The sequence below is a fragment of the Stomoxys calcitrans genome, chromosome 5 (assembly GCF_963082655.1).
Source record: "Stomoxys calcitrans chromosome 5, idStoCalc2.1, whole genome shotgun sequence".
NCBI classification, from domain to species: domain Eukaryota; kingdom Metazoa; phylum Arthropoda; class Insecta; order Diptera; family Muscidae; genus Stomoxys; species Stomoxys calcitrans.
Genome location: NC_081556.1, coordinates 51934203 through 51948246, shown reverse-complemented (window position 1 = coordinate 51948246; position 14044 = coordinate 51934203). Strand labels below are relative to the sequence as shown.

The following is a 14044-nucleotide window of genomic DNA, read 5'->3' as shown; positions in this document are numbered from 1 at the left end:
CCTCGGTTCGAATCTTGGCGAGACCATCAGAAAAAAATTTTCAGCGGTGGATATCATCTAATGCCGGGAACATTTGTGATACAAGGGTTGCCTTTTATATTTCGGAATTGGACAACCCTTGTGTTCCAATCTGCCAACAGACAGCTCTATCGTAAAGCTTGACGTATTTGAGGTAATACGTACTCAGAACGATTTGTTTACAGTTACTTGAAAGATTCATCTCGACCAAAAAATTTAATTAAATCGTGAACATTTTCTTGCGATTTTTTTTTTACAACTCTCGACGTGGATTAACTTAATAACAGTGCATCGATGAACTTAATTCAATTTATGGCGATGAAGCACCATACCATTGATAAACACTGGTCCTTGTTTATTGTGAATTCAACCGAGGTCGTAGTTCACTCCAAGACGAATTTCGGGAAGGTCGTCCAAAATCAGTTGTTGTTCCATAAACCATTGATGCTGTGCGCCAACTGATATTGGTCATGCGACCTATCGTGAGATTGAGACAACCTTAGTCATTAGTGGGACCAACATACATTCAACATTGCATGAACATTTGATCTTCAAAAAAATTTGTTCGCGTTGGATCCCACATAATTTGCCGATCGCTCAAAAAAAGGCTTGTGTCGATAGGTCGAAACAAATGCTCAAAAAATACGAAACAACTGCTTTATTGAGCATTCAAAAAATCGATTTGATGTCATCCGCACCGAATGCCTTTTTTTATTCCCGTGCGTAAAAAATAAAATGAGAAGTCAACGTTTTTCGACAACTGAAGAAGCGGTTGATGCGTTCAGAATGCATGTCTTGAAGATACCTTAATCAGAGTGGCAAAAGTGCATCGACAATTGATTCAAACGTATGCAAAAGTGTAAAGATCTTTGAAAAACAACAAAGCGATTTTCGATGATTAATATTTATTTTTTTGTTCTATAATACCGAAATATAAAAGGCAACCCTCGTATAATCAACCATTCGTGGTTTACGCTTAGATACAAATTGCGAATCCATATGTACTATTATTGAGTCAAATATCGATCGGAGCGTGGAGAACATTGCGTGGATTGAGGAGTCTGGTTGAAGATGGATGAAGCACACTACACTCAACCAAATTTGTTATTCAAAACAGCAAAAATGTTTGCAGCAGTTTTTGCTTCTTGAAAATGGGAAAACAGACATTACTGCTGTTTCAGCAAACATAGGGCTGCTATATTAGCAAACATTTCGGTCAGCCAAATCAGCAAACAAAATCTGCTGTTTTAAGTACAAAAATTTTCTGAAAAAAAACGTAATGCTATTTTATATGTTTGCCTGTTACCTGTTTTGATCACTTCCAGGTATTTTTTTTTAATTTTTAGAAATTTTGTTGGAAGAGATGATTTTAATTAATTTGTGGAATATTACTAAAACCAGATAATGGAAAGTATACATTCAGTGGTGATTATAAATCCACTGAGACACATTTTTACTTATTTGAAGAGGAAATTGTCACTTGTATTTCAATGTGCATTGTTCTGCATTTCAATGTACATTTTTGGTAAAGTAAAACCATAATATGATTTTAGTATATTTTCTGTCTGCTGCTGTTTAAAACTTAAAAAAAATATATTGCACAAAAGTCGGTAAAATTATATTCTGAAAACATTAAAAATAAAATATAAGATATAACATACAAGTTTTGAAAGTATTTTTAACATTTTAAGGCAAACCGTATTCAATTACGATCTAAAAACAGTAGAAAACGTTTGATGCTTTAAAAAAATTACTGCATTTCTTTTGATTGTTTTTACTAACTAATTTCTCTGAGTGTGCCATACGAAGTTCGGAATCGAAAACCAGTTTGACAAATTCTAAATTTTCTTAGATTCTACTTCATTTAACAAAGAATTCCAGAGAGAAAACCATCGATAATAGCAAAGGCTTACAGAGACGGTTCAACAATATCACAATATTCATGTGATATAACAATGGATAAAAATGTTTTAGTGATTTTGATTGCAGGCTGTCTCCATAACACAACCTAATTATCACTTAACCTATTGTCTTGTAGTTCACAACATTTGACAAATCCCTTTGGTTCTAAACCATTGTATGAAATTATAAAATATAATTTTATGAGCTACACAAATATATTTTCTTTTCTTACTTAAAATTTCCATTACATTACACAATTTTTCAGAAGTTTATTATAATTTAAGCAAACACGCAATCTTAAGGCGCTGCAGTGGCGGCTACCCCTTATAAAGCTTATAATTCCAAACTTTCAAACAAAACTATTGATGATGCAGTAAGTTGATATTTTTGTAAAATATCGTGTACTGTGGTCGGCCACAACTTTGGCCCACAATTGTTAATTGAATTTAAGCCCATTTTCACACTCGGGTGCAACATTTCAAGTTCGCTGAGTGCATTCATACCGTTTGAAAAATGCACGTTCAACGACCGCTACGCTTTAAAGGTTTGCTTTACCAACCATTACAAAATTCTTAATTGTCAAGCAAATGTTAGTTAAATTAAAAAAAAAAAAAAAAACATTGTAAAGAAGTATAGGCGCCTGATATGGTGACTGTCAGTTATGGTTATAGTCTTCAACGGTTAACACATTTTAGAACAATTCCCCTGTATTCTCTTCGATCTTTGGCAATAATTTATTTTCATTTCCTTTACAGCATAAAACAATCTAAATTGAATTGTTTAAATTTACCAATTAAATAAAAGAATGTTGAAAGTTCTGCACAGTATTGAGTCAGAAAGTCTTGATTAGATCTAGTTTGTAAGTTGACAGTGATGAAATGTGTTTGTTACTTAAAAGACGTTATAAAAAATAAACAAATAAAACTTGTAATATCCCAACCATAAATTCTACAAATTCGATTTAAAAAAAACGGAGTGAAGTTAGTTCGAATCGTTTGTATGCGATCAAAAACGAGGTCAAGTTTAGGCCCATAAAAAATAAGCTCAACAAGTAAAAAGGCGATAAGTTCGGCCGGGCCGAACTATGGATACCCACCACCTCGGGTATACATGTAAACCACCTTTCGTTATAATTCGGTGAATAATGCACAATTTATGCTCCCATAGCAGCTATATCGAAATATGATTTTGAGTGGTCTAAAAAGTACAAGTCATTGTTCAATTTTGAAGAACATAATATAGCCATATCCAAATATAGACCGATCTGAACCATATACGACACGGGTGTCTATATGGTAGCTATATCCAAATCTGAACCGATCTGAGCCAAATTGAAGAGGGATGTCGAAGGGCCTAACACTGCTCACTGTGGTAAATTTCGGCGACCTCGGATAATAAATGCGCCCATAAAGGTCCCAAAACCTTAAATCGAGCGATCGGTCTATATGGTAGCTATATCCAAATCTGCGCCGATCTGAGCCAAATTGCAGAAAGTAGTCGAAGGGCCTAACGCAACTCACTGTCCGAAATTTCGGCGAAATCGCACAATAAATGCGCCTTTTATGGCCCAAGACCCTAAATCGAGAGATCGGGCTATACGGCAGCTAAATCCAAATCTGAACCAATCTGGGCCAAATTAAAGAGGGATGTCGAAGAGCCTAACTACTTCTCACTGGGCTAAATTTCGGCGAAATCGCACAATAAATGCGCCTTTTATGGCCCAAGACCCTAAATCGAGAGATCGGGCTATACGGCAGCTATATTCAAATCTGGACCGATCTGGGCCAAGTTAAAGAAGAATGTCGAAGGGACTAATACAACTTTTTGTCCCAAATTTCGGCGAAATCGGGCAATAAATGCGCATTTTATGGGCCCAAGACCTTAAATCGGCGGATTCGTCTATATGGCAGCTATATTAAAATCTGGACCCATTTGGACCAAATAGAAGATGGATATGGATTGGCCTAACACAACACACTGTCCCAAATTTCAGCAAAATCGGATAGTAAATGTGGCTTTTATGGGCTTAAGACCCTAAATCGGCGGATCGGTCTATATGGGGGCTATATCAAGATATAGTCCGATATGGCCCATCTTCGAATTTAACCAGCTTATAGACAAAACAAGTATCTCTGCAAAGTTTCAACTTAATATCTCTATTTTTAAAGACTGTAGCATGATTTCAACAGACAGACGGACGGACATGGCTAGATCGTCTTAGATTTTTACGGTGATCAAGAATATATATAATTTATAGGATCGGAAATGGATATTTCGATGTGTACTTAATTGGGTCGGAATGACAAAATGAATATACCCCCATTCTTCAGTGGTGGGTATAAAAATAAAACGTAATAAATTAGACAGGGCTGGAGCTGGGATACAATAGGTTCTCACGGTAGCGTTCACCAGTCCGATTACGTTATGATTCGCATCATCTTTGAAGAAGTACGGTCCAATGATGCCACCAGTCCATAAACCGCACCAAACTGTCACTTTTTCTGCATGCATTGCAAAATTGATAATTCTGATTATTTACGAACCCATTAAGCCAAAAATGAGCTTCGTCGCTCAATGGAGGCAGCACGCGATGAACTTTCTTAACAGAGCACACATTTAGATAATAAAATTCAATAATTTGCATAGCGTTGTCATTTGTAAGACGATTCATGGTTTAATTATAGACAAAACTGAAGATGTTTGACAGTGAAATAAAACACGGAAGGTGCGTGAGCTGTTTAAACCAGTGTTGCCAAAAAGATAAAAGCAAAAAAATCACCCTTTATATGCCTTTAATTAAGATATAGCAGTTATATATATGTATATAACGATTTTCACTTTTAGGGCTTTGCAAACGCATTCATACTGAGTATGGCCACTATCGGGCTATATTTGGAATTGTTGCCGTATACACCGATCTCCCGATTCAAGTTTCTTGTGTCCATAAAGGTAGCGTTTATTACCTGATTTTGCTGAAATTTGGCACAATGAACTGTGTTAGGCTCTTCAATATCCGTACTAAATATAAACTAGATCGGTCTTTATTTGGTTATAGCTGTCTTATATAACTATCTCTTAAATCAGCATTCGCTAAAATTTGTCACATTTAGCTGTTTTAGGCTCTTCACCATCCGTGTTCAATATGGCCCAGATCGGATAATATTTGAATATGTGTATATAACATTTGGCCGCCGTAGCGCAGAGGTTTGCATGTCCCCCTATGACGCTTAAGGCCTCGGTTCGAATCTTGGCGAGACCATCAGAAAAAAATTTTCAGCGGTGGATATCATCTAATGCCGGGAACATTTGTGAGGTACTTTGCCTTGTTAAAACTTTTCGCTAAAGAGGTGTCGCATGGCGTCACGCCGAACGGTCTCGGCTATTTAAAGGAGCCACCTTATCATTGAGCTTAAACATGAATCGGACTGCACTTATTGATATCTGACAAGTTTGCCCCTGTTCCTTGGTGGAATATTCATGAAAAAAATTTGCCAATATATAGCATATATACCGATCTCCCTATTGAAGGTCTAGGGACAAAAAAATGTGCGGGAGAATTTGCTTCAAATCGGATCAAATTTCGACATAGCTGCTGAGGTTTCATAAATTGTGTATTTTTTCTGGACTTACTATACCATTTATTTGGGATCTATATTGGCATGCTCGTTAAAAAATTCCTGTTTTAGGGTGGTACAGCTCCCAGGACATTTTGCCCGAAAGTGGACACCAAATTCCTGCTTTACTCCAAATACATTATATTTGAGTGTTAAATAAATATGTCCGGTTCGTGAGTGTGGTGGGACACATGGTCCCGAAAGTGGATATCAATAATGTGCCCACCCCAAATTTGGATACCAGACCAGAGTATTATAACCCTGTGCATTTGTTTGTAACGCTGAGCATACCGATCGGCCTAGAATCACTTCCTGATTCGACTTCGAGCTATGTCCGTCTGTCCATGTATTCATGTGATCAAGGTACATGTCGCATTTGTTGTCCGAGTATTATGAAAAATTTTCGTTCAAGGGTGAACTCTATTGACTTTGAAAAAATCGGTTCAGTGTTAGATATAGCTCCCATATATATCTTTCTTCCGATGTAACCTTTTATGGCTGTAGCAGCCACAATTTTGGTCCTAATACAAAATTTTGCGTGAATTGTTTCATTTGATTTCCGAATATATGTGCTAAATTTGATCAAAATCGGTTCAGATTTAGCTTTAGCTCCCAAACATATCTTCCACCCGATATGATCTTATAAGGCTATAGAAGCCACAATGTTGGTCCAATCTTAAAAAATATTTGCGTTTGGTGTTTTATTTGACGTCCCAGTATGTGCACAAAATTTCGTCAAAATTGGTCCAGTTTTAGATATATATGGGAGCTATATATATATATATCTTTCGCCGATATGGCCTTTAAGGCTGTATTAGCCACAATTTAAATCATATCCTCAGACAATTTTATAAGGATCAATCCAAAATTTCAATATGTATGCAAAATTAAAGTCTGACTAGATTTCGAAGTGGGTCCTATATATTAAAAGTAGTTCGTAGACTCGGTGGTGTAGGATATTATTTTGTCGGTTAGCCCGTCTTTTGCATATCCTTATTGGGTTTTCCTCCTGTCTTGAAAATGCGATCGGGTAAATGGCGACCACTATTCTGCACACACGGTTTTAGAAGTTAATGTCCACTCTTTGCACCAGAGTCACCACCCTCTCAACCCCCTCCCAATCCCAACATACCGCTAGGAATTTTTTTTTAAATAAGTAAGTTTCTTTGACGCAGGGTGCGCCATAGGAGGGCTACCAAAATTTCGCTTGAACGCCATCTCTGATTTCTGGCTTTTTTTTCAAAATTATGTATCAAAAAATAAGTATTCTAACACTATGGAAATAAAAAGGATTTGCATGTAGAGTACCAATCGGATATCGCATCTTGGTGCCCACCCCCTGCAAATCGTTAAAATTCAATTTATTTAGGAATATAATACAAATCAAAAACGAAAGTTTTGACAAAGTATTTGCAGAGCCGCACCAAAACCATTCTTTTTAATTTCTACTCAAAAAGTGTCGGCCTGTGGCACGCCGTTTCCACTCGGCTATAAAAAGGAGTTATCTTATCATTGCGCTTAAAACTTGAATTGGACAACACTCATTGATATGTGAAAAGATTCCCATCAGAATGGTCGTGGCAGGCCCCTAAAGTTGGTCACTTCGGTATTTCGAAAAATTGTTTGGGCTGCCAAATCTTCATTTATGGTCTAATTTTCAAATTTTTTTACTAGATAGTGCTCAAAAATCCTCCGCTTGAGGTTTCGGATTTGAAGTAGACATGTCTATTTAAACGAGTACTATATGTACTTGAAAACAGGCAATTTTTAATTAAAATAATTAAAAAGGCGTTAAGTTCGGCCGAGCCGAACTTTGGATACCCACCACCTCGGGTAAATATGTAAACCACCCTTCGCCAAAATCCGGTGAAAAATGCATACCTTATACCCCATAGCAGCTATATCGAAACATGTTCCGATTTGGACAAAATACTAATAAGAACAAGTCATTGTTCAATTGTGTATAACAAAATATTGGTCTTTTTAGTAGCTACAATATTTCTTAATATAAACTGATCTGACCCATATTCGACAAAGATGTCGAAAAGCCTAACATAAGTCACTGTGTCAAATTTCAGTGAAATTGGATTATAAATGCGCCTTTTATGGGCCCAAACCTTTAAGTCGAGAGATCGGTCTATATTGCAGCTATATTAAAATCTGGACCGTCCGGGGCCAAATTGAAGAAGGATGTCGAAGGCCTGTCACAATTCACTGTCCAAATTTCGGTGAGCCTTTTATGGGCCCAAAACCTTAAATCGAGAGATCGGTCCATATGGCACCTATATCCAAATCTCGACCGATCTGAGCCAAATTGCAGAGAGATATCGAATGGCCTAACACAACTCACTGTCCCAAATTTCGGCGACATCGGACAATAAATGAGCATTTTATGGGCTTAAGACCTAAAATCGGCGGATCGGTCTATATGGCAGCTATATCTAAATCTGGACCGATCCAGGCCGAATTGAAGTAGAATGTCCAAGGGCCTAACATAACTCGCTGTCCCAATTTCAGCAAAATCGGACAACAAATGTGGCTTTTATGGGCCTAAGATCCTAAATCTGTGAATCGGTCTATATAGGGGCTATATCTAAATCTGGACCGATCCAGGCCAAATTGAAGTGGAATGTCGACTGGCCTAACACAACTCAGTGTCCAAAATTTTAGCAAAATCGGATAATAAATGTGGCTTTTATGGGCCTAAGACCCTAAATCGGCGGATCGGCCTATATGGGGGGCTATGTCAAGATATTGTCCGATATAGACTATCTTCGAACTTAACCTGCTTATGGACGAAAAAAGAATCTAAACAAAGTTTCAGCTCAATATCTCTATTTTTAACGACTGTAGCGCGATTTCAACAGACAGACGGGCAGACGGAGGGACATGGCTAGATCGTCTCAGATTTTTACGCTGATCAAGAATATATATACTTTATAGGGTCGAAAATGGATATTTCGATGTGTTGCAAACGGAATGACAAAATGAATATACCCCCATCCTTCGGTGGTGGGTATAAAAATTAAAAAAAAAAACTCTAGTTCAAAATTTTCAAAGCCCAGATCCCACAATTGGGCACATTTCTTTACTCCATATGTTTCCAAGCCCATGCAAGTTTTTTTTTTTGAAAATCAGACCATAAATGAAGATTTGGTAGCACAATTTTCAGAAATACTGAGGTGACCAACTTAAGGGGCCTGCCAAAAGGCGCCCGGACAACCTAAGAGATATCTCTACCCGTTCTCACACGGCATATTTTTTACAATTTTTTTTTTTTTTTTTTGATTTTCTCCCACTGTTCGTCGGATCATTTCCTATGCCATTGCCCGACTTTCGCCGCTAACATTCACCGGCACTTAGGTGGGTATACTGGCTTAGGTGCATGCCCAATGGACCGGCTTTTCAATCTAACCTAACCCAACCTGGCCTAAAACCAGCCAGACGGACATACAACACCATCGGGGATTTCCCACACTTGTATCTTCCAAATTGTTTGCTTTTGTAGCGCAAGGAATACAACAAAACATAACACAGAACAATATCTCTGGTGTTTCTACCCTACACCAGGGTTTAACAGTTCCGTGGACTTGTTTGCAATGCCCAATAGAAAGAAAGATGGACCATTTGATAAGTATACGGGTCGACCCAGAGATGTCGATTATCTTCAAATTTTAGACAGACATTTGATTGTCTAGAGACGAATACTATCGAAACTTGAAAATCGGTTCAGATTAGAATATAGTTGCCGTATATATGCATAGTCTAAACTAAGCTATTGTTATTACAATTTTGTATCCCATATATTGTATTTGCCACATATTCTTCAACGAATTTATCATTAAAAATCTTGACATTTTGTTCAAGGTCAAGTTTAAGCTCAATGATAAGGGGCCCACTTTTTGTAGCAGAGTCCGAACGGCGTGCCGCAGTGCGACACCTCTTTAGAGAGAAGTTTTACATGGCATAGTACCTCACAAATGTTGCCAGCATTAGGAGGGGTAAACCACTGCCGAAATTTTCGAACCCAGGCGTTCAGCGTCACAGTTGGACAAGTTCACTTGTCAAAAAATTCATTCAGGGCTAATGAATTATTTTTTTGCGTGTGGCTGCTATATCTAAACATAAACCGATTTGGCCCATTTATAATCTCAACCAAAAAGCTAGATTAACTCATTAGTAATTTGTTAGCAAATCGAAAAATCTTGGAAATAATTCTGGACCTTTGTACGGATGGAGATATGTATATGATAATTAGTCAATGTTGAGGTGTTTTCCAATAAGCATGCAAAATTTGGGGCCCGTTGTTGGTCCAGAGGCTGATCCATGGGGCTTGAAAGTTGGTCACCTCGAGCAGGTCACATTTTTAATTTCTTGCTTAACAGTCATTTATAGGCCGATTGGCATGATTCTTCTTTTAGGAAGACAGAACTCGTAAAGCCCTACAAAAATTTAATTAAAAGCCCTACAAAGAATTCTGGAACATTTGTAACGGCTTATAAGTTATTGGACTTACAAAAAATTTTTGAGAACATTTTAGTCAAGTATTTTTGAAATTGTGGGATCATTTCTGGAAAGATTGAAAAATTTTTTATACCGTTGAAAATGTTAACAAATTCTGCGAGATTCAAGAAGGCGCAGATTGACCCTTCCTTACAAAAACTATTCCAGGAGAGTCTTTCCTTAATGTTATTTCTTCTAGCCTTCTTTAATACCCCGTTTAATACAGAACACCATTAATGACAAAATACTGCATACACATTTTCGAGATCCTTGCTTTTAAATTTCGAAAGAAGGATGTACGTTGGTGTTAATTATACGCCTGGTTAACTAACAAAGTTTTATTGACTTTTAAACATCGTTCAGTTTGTAAGATAACCATTCATTCATCACAACCCAAAACAACTACATTAACCATTTTCTAACCCACCTCTTTTACAATTGCTTCGCTATACTATTTAAACGCTTTAACAAATTAACTCCCTCCCTTTCCCGCACTTATGCAAAATCTATTTTAAGGTATTGGGTATGGTCAAGCATTCATGGTTTTTTTATTGGGCACATATTACGAATCCATATGTGCCATTATTGGTTTCTATTTGGTGAACTCATTTATGAATCCCCTACCCTGGGCCAAATGTCGGCCAGAGTGGGGAGACCATTGCATGGATTCAGCACCAAAGCAACAACTTGGTAATGGGAGTCTGCTTAAAGATGGTTTAAACGCACTAACAAAGCTTCAAAGATCTACTGACATCATGGAGGAGGAACTTGTAGGGACGAGTAATCGTACCATTTCAAGTTCGGAATTGTATTTTGTGTAAGATAGCAGACAAATTCGAATAACCGTTTGACAATTTGCATATTTACGCTTTGATTCTGCTCCATGTAGCAAGGAAGTCCTGAGAGAAAAGAAGAACATTAACGATGGCATTGGCTTACCCAACTGGGAACTTGTGTTTGGCTTGTTCGTATCATGGCTCTGTGTGTTTGCCATTATCATCAAAGGTGTCAGAAGTTCCGGCAAGGCGTCATATTTTTTGGCCATATTTCCCTATGTTATTATGGCTGTACTGTTGATACGTGCAGTGACATTACCAGGATCTTTGGATGGCATTATATACTTTATCAAACCCGACTGGAGTAAAATTCTGGATCCTACGGTAAGTTGAGGTTGTTCATTTGTAACATTCAATAAGATTTAGAAATCAAAAGTAACAAGTAAACCAGTAACCAACTACCCTACAATAATAAATTCGGACAATATATAAATATATATGTATTTGAACCGACTATTAAACAGATCGGTTGAAAATTGTCCTTACTACGGCAATTTAAGTGCAAATCGGGCGATACCTATATATGGAAGCTATATCTAAATCTGAACCGATTTTTATCAAAATCAATAGCGTTCGTCCTTGGTTCAAAAAAGTGATATGTGCAAAATTTCGTGATGATTGGCCAACAAATACCACCTGCACTTTGATTACAAGAATACATGGACTCACAGACGGACATGGCTAAATCGAATCAGAAAATGATTCTGAGTCGATCGGTATACTTATCAGAGGGCCTAGGTCTTCTCCTTCTTAGCGTTGCAAAGAAATGCACAAATCTATAATACTCTGTAGCACAGTGGTGGTGTAGGCTATAAAAGGCGTTAAGTTCGGCCGGGCCAAACTTTGGATATCCACCACCTCGGGTAAATATGTAAACCACCTTTCGTCAAAATCCGGAGAAAAGTGCATACCTTATGCCCCATAGCAGCTATATCGAAATATGTTCCGATTTAAACCAAATACTAATAAGTAGAAGTCATTGTTCAATTGTATAACAGAATATTGGTCTTTTTAGTAGCTATATCTAAAAATAAACCGATCTGAACCATATACGACACGGATGTCGAAAGCCCAACATACGTAACTGTATCAAATTTCAGTGAAATCGGATTATAAATGCGCCTTTTATGGCGCCAAGTTAAATCAAGATATCTGTCTAGATGGCAGATATATCCAAATCTGGACCGATTTGGGCCATATTGCAGAAAAATGTCGAAGAACCTAACCCAATTCACTGTCCCGAATTTCGGCGAAATCGGACAATAAATGCGCCTTTAGTGGGCCCAAAATCTTAAATCGAGAGATCGTTCTAATATATGGCAGCTATATCCAAATCTTGTTCGATCTAGATCTGATCCAAATTGACGAAGAATGTCGACTGGCCTAACACAACTCACTATCCCAAAGTTGGCAAAATCGGATAATAAATGTGGCTTTTATGGGCCTAAGACCCTAAATCGGCGGACCGGTCTATATGGGGGCTATATCAAGAGATAGTCCGATATAGCCCATCTTCGAACTTAACCTGCTTATGGACAAAAAAAGAATCTGTGCAAAGTTTCAGCACAACAGCTCTATTTTTAAAGACTGTAACGTTATTTCAATAGAAAGGCGGACGGACATGGCTAGATCGTGTTAGATTTGTAAGCTGATCAAGAACATATATACCTTATAGGGTCGGAAATGGGTATTTCGATGTGTTGCAAACGGAATGACAAAATTAATGTACCCCCTTCCTTCGGTGGTGGGTATAAAAATACCTCGAGCTTGAATTTAAAAACAGCATAACAGACCAACTTCACTTAAATCGATCGAAAATCCATTTTTGATGGATATGATGTATTGCAAAAATTTCATGTAAGAAACAGATGGTTAAATTGTGGGTCCCATAACATAAAATAAGGGAGAAGGAGGCACAGGGCACACCACAAGGGTAATACGGATGCTGACTGCGGTGGGATTTGCAGCCGCCTGCTTTGCAGGCAATGTTATAATACATCAGGGATAGGTATCCGAATCAGCTTTGCAGAAAGGTTCTTGGCATACGAATTGGCTAGACGTGGGTCTTAACTCGCAGGAGGCTGAAATCTGCCTGTTCACGTGGAAGACTCAGGTAGGTCAATTTCAAGCACCACGTTTCCTCAACAGAACGAATTTCCATATCCGACAAGGCCAAGTACTTAGAATTGGTCTATGTTGCCCACTATGTAGACGGGCATTAGGTTCAAAATGGATCCTGAATCCGAAGATAATGCACTTGCTCTAGAGGAGCGTGATTACACCAATACTTACTTACGCCTCAGTAGTTTGGTGGACTGTGATAGAGAAAAAGTGCAACGTTGGGATAATGCAACAGGTTTAGAAAACATGTTGTCTTGGCACAGCCCTGGCGATGAGAACTTCGCCAGCTAGGGGACTGGTGAATATTCTAGACATCAGACCCATAGAAATACAGATTAAGTGTAAGAATGAGTGGCAGCTCACTCATGATGTTGACTCGAGGATGTGGAGTGTGAACGTCTATACGGACCGTCAACTGCCCATCAGGGCAATAACAACTAGGTCGGTAAGGATACAAACAGTTTTGGTGTGTAAAAAAGAAATTAAGGAGATTCTGAGGATGGCTTGATCCGCATAGTTTGGGTGCCGGAACATAGGGAACATAGGGAAGTAAGGGGGGATAAAAGAGGAGACGATTAAGACAGTGAAAGTCAGAGTATTGCCATCAATAAATTTGGTATATCCACAGCCTTTTGGGTCGACGAAGTCCGAGTCCGACGCGCAATGAACGCCTTTGGAAAAATGAAACAGTCGGTAGGACGATGAAAATCCTATGGGCCGATCCATATATTGACAAGACGATGTTAAAACTAAAGGGAAGGGGATCAGTATGGTTTAAGATAGGGACACATAGGACAAGGAGCACACTTATGCAGAAGAAGTGCAGCAAGTGAAAGCGTGTGACGGGCATGTGGGAAGATGATGAGACGCTGAAGCATTTTCTATATCATTGCATGACTTTCGCGGCTAGCAGACACCGGCCCTTAGGTTGGGACACAATATCAGACTTGAACTGGCTTAGGGGCGTGGAATAGCGAACAATTAGGCATTTTGTTAGTAGTATGGAATTCCTTGCTTAGATTTTTTTACGAGGTTACTTTTTGGTATTAA

General features: G+C 38.2%; 1 protein-coding gene across 2 annotated transcripts in view; it reads left to right on the top strand.

Annotated features, from left to right (window-relative positions):
* The window catches only part of LOC106087558 (sodium-dependent nutrient amino acid transporter 1), a 96430-nt gene that overhangs the window by 72752 nt on the left and 9634 nt on the right, over positions 1–14044 (top strand). Inside the window, exons 4-5 of one of the 2 annotated variants that reach the window (XM_013252641.2) lie at positions 10554–10854; positions 10927–11197. In XM_013252641.2, coding sequence (XP_013108095.2) covers positions 10554–10854; positions 10927–11197 — 572 coding nt within the window. The remainder of the gene's footprint in view (positions 1–10553; positions 10855–10926; positions 11198–14044) is intronic. The other variant, XM_013252640.2, reaches the window with a different exon arrangement.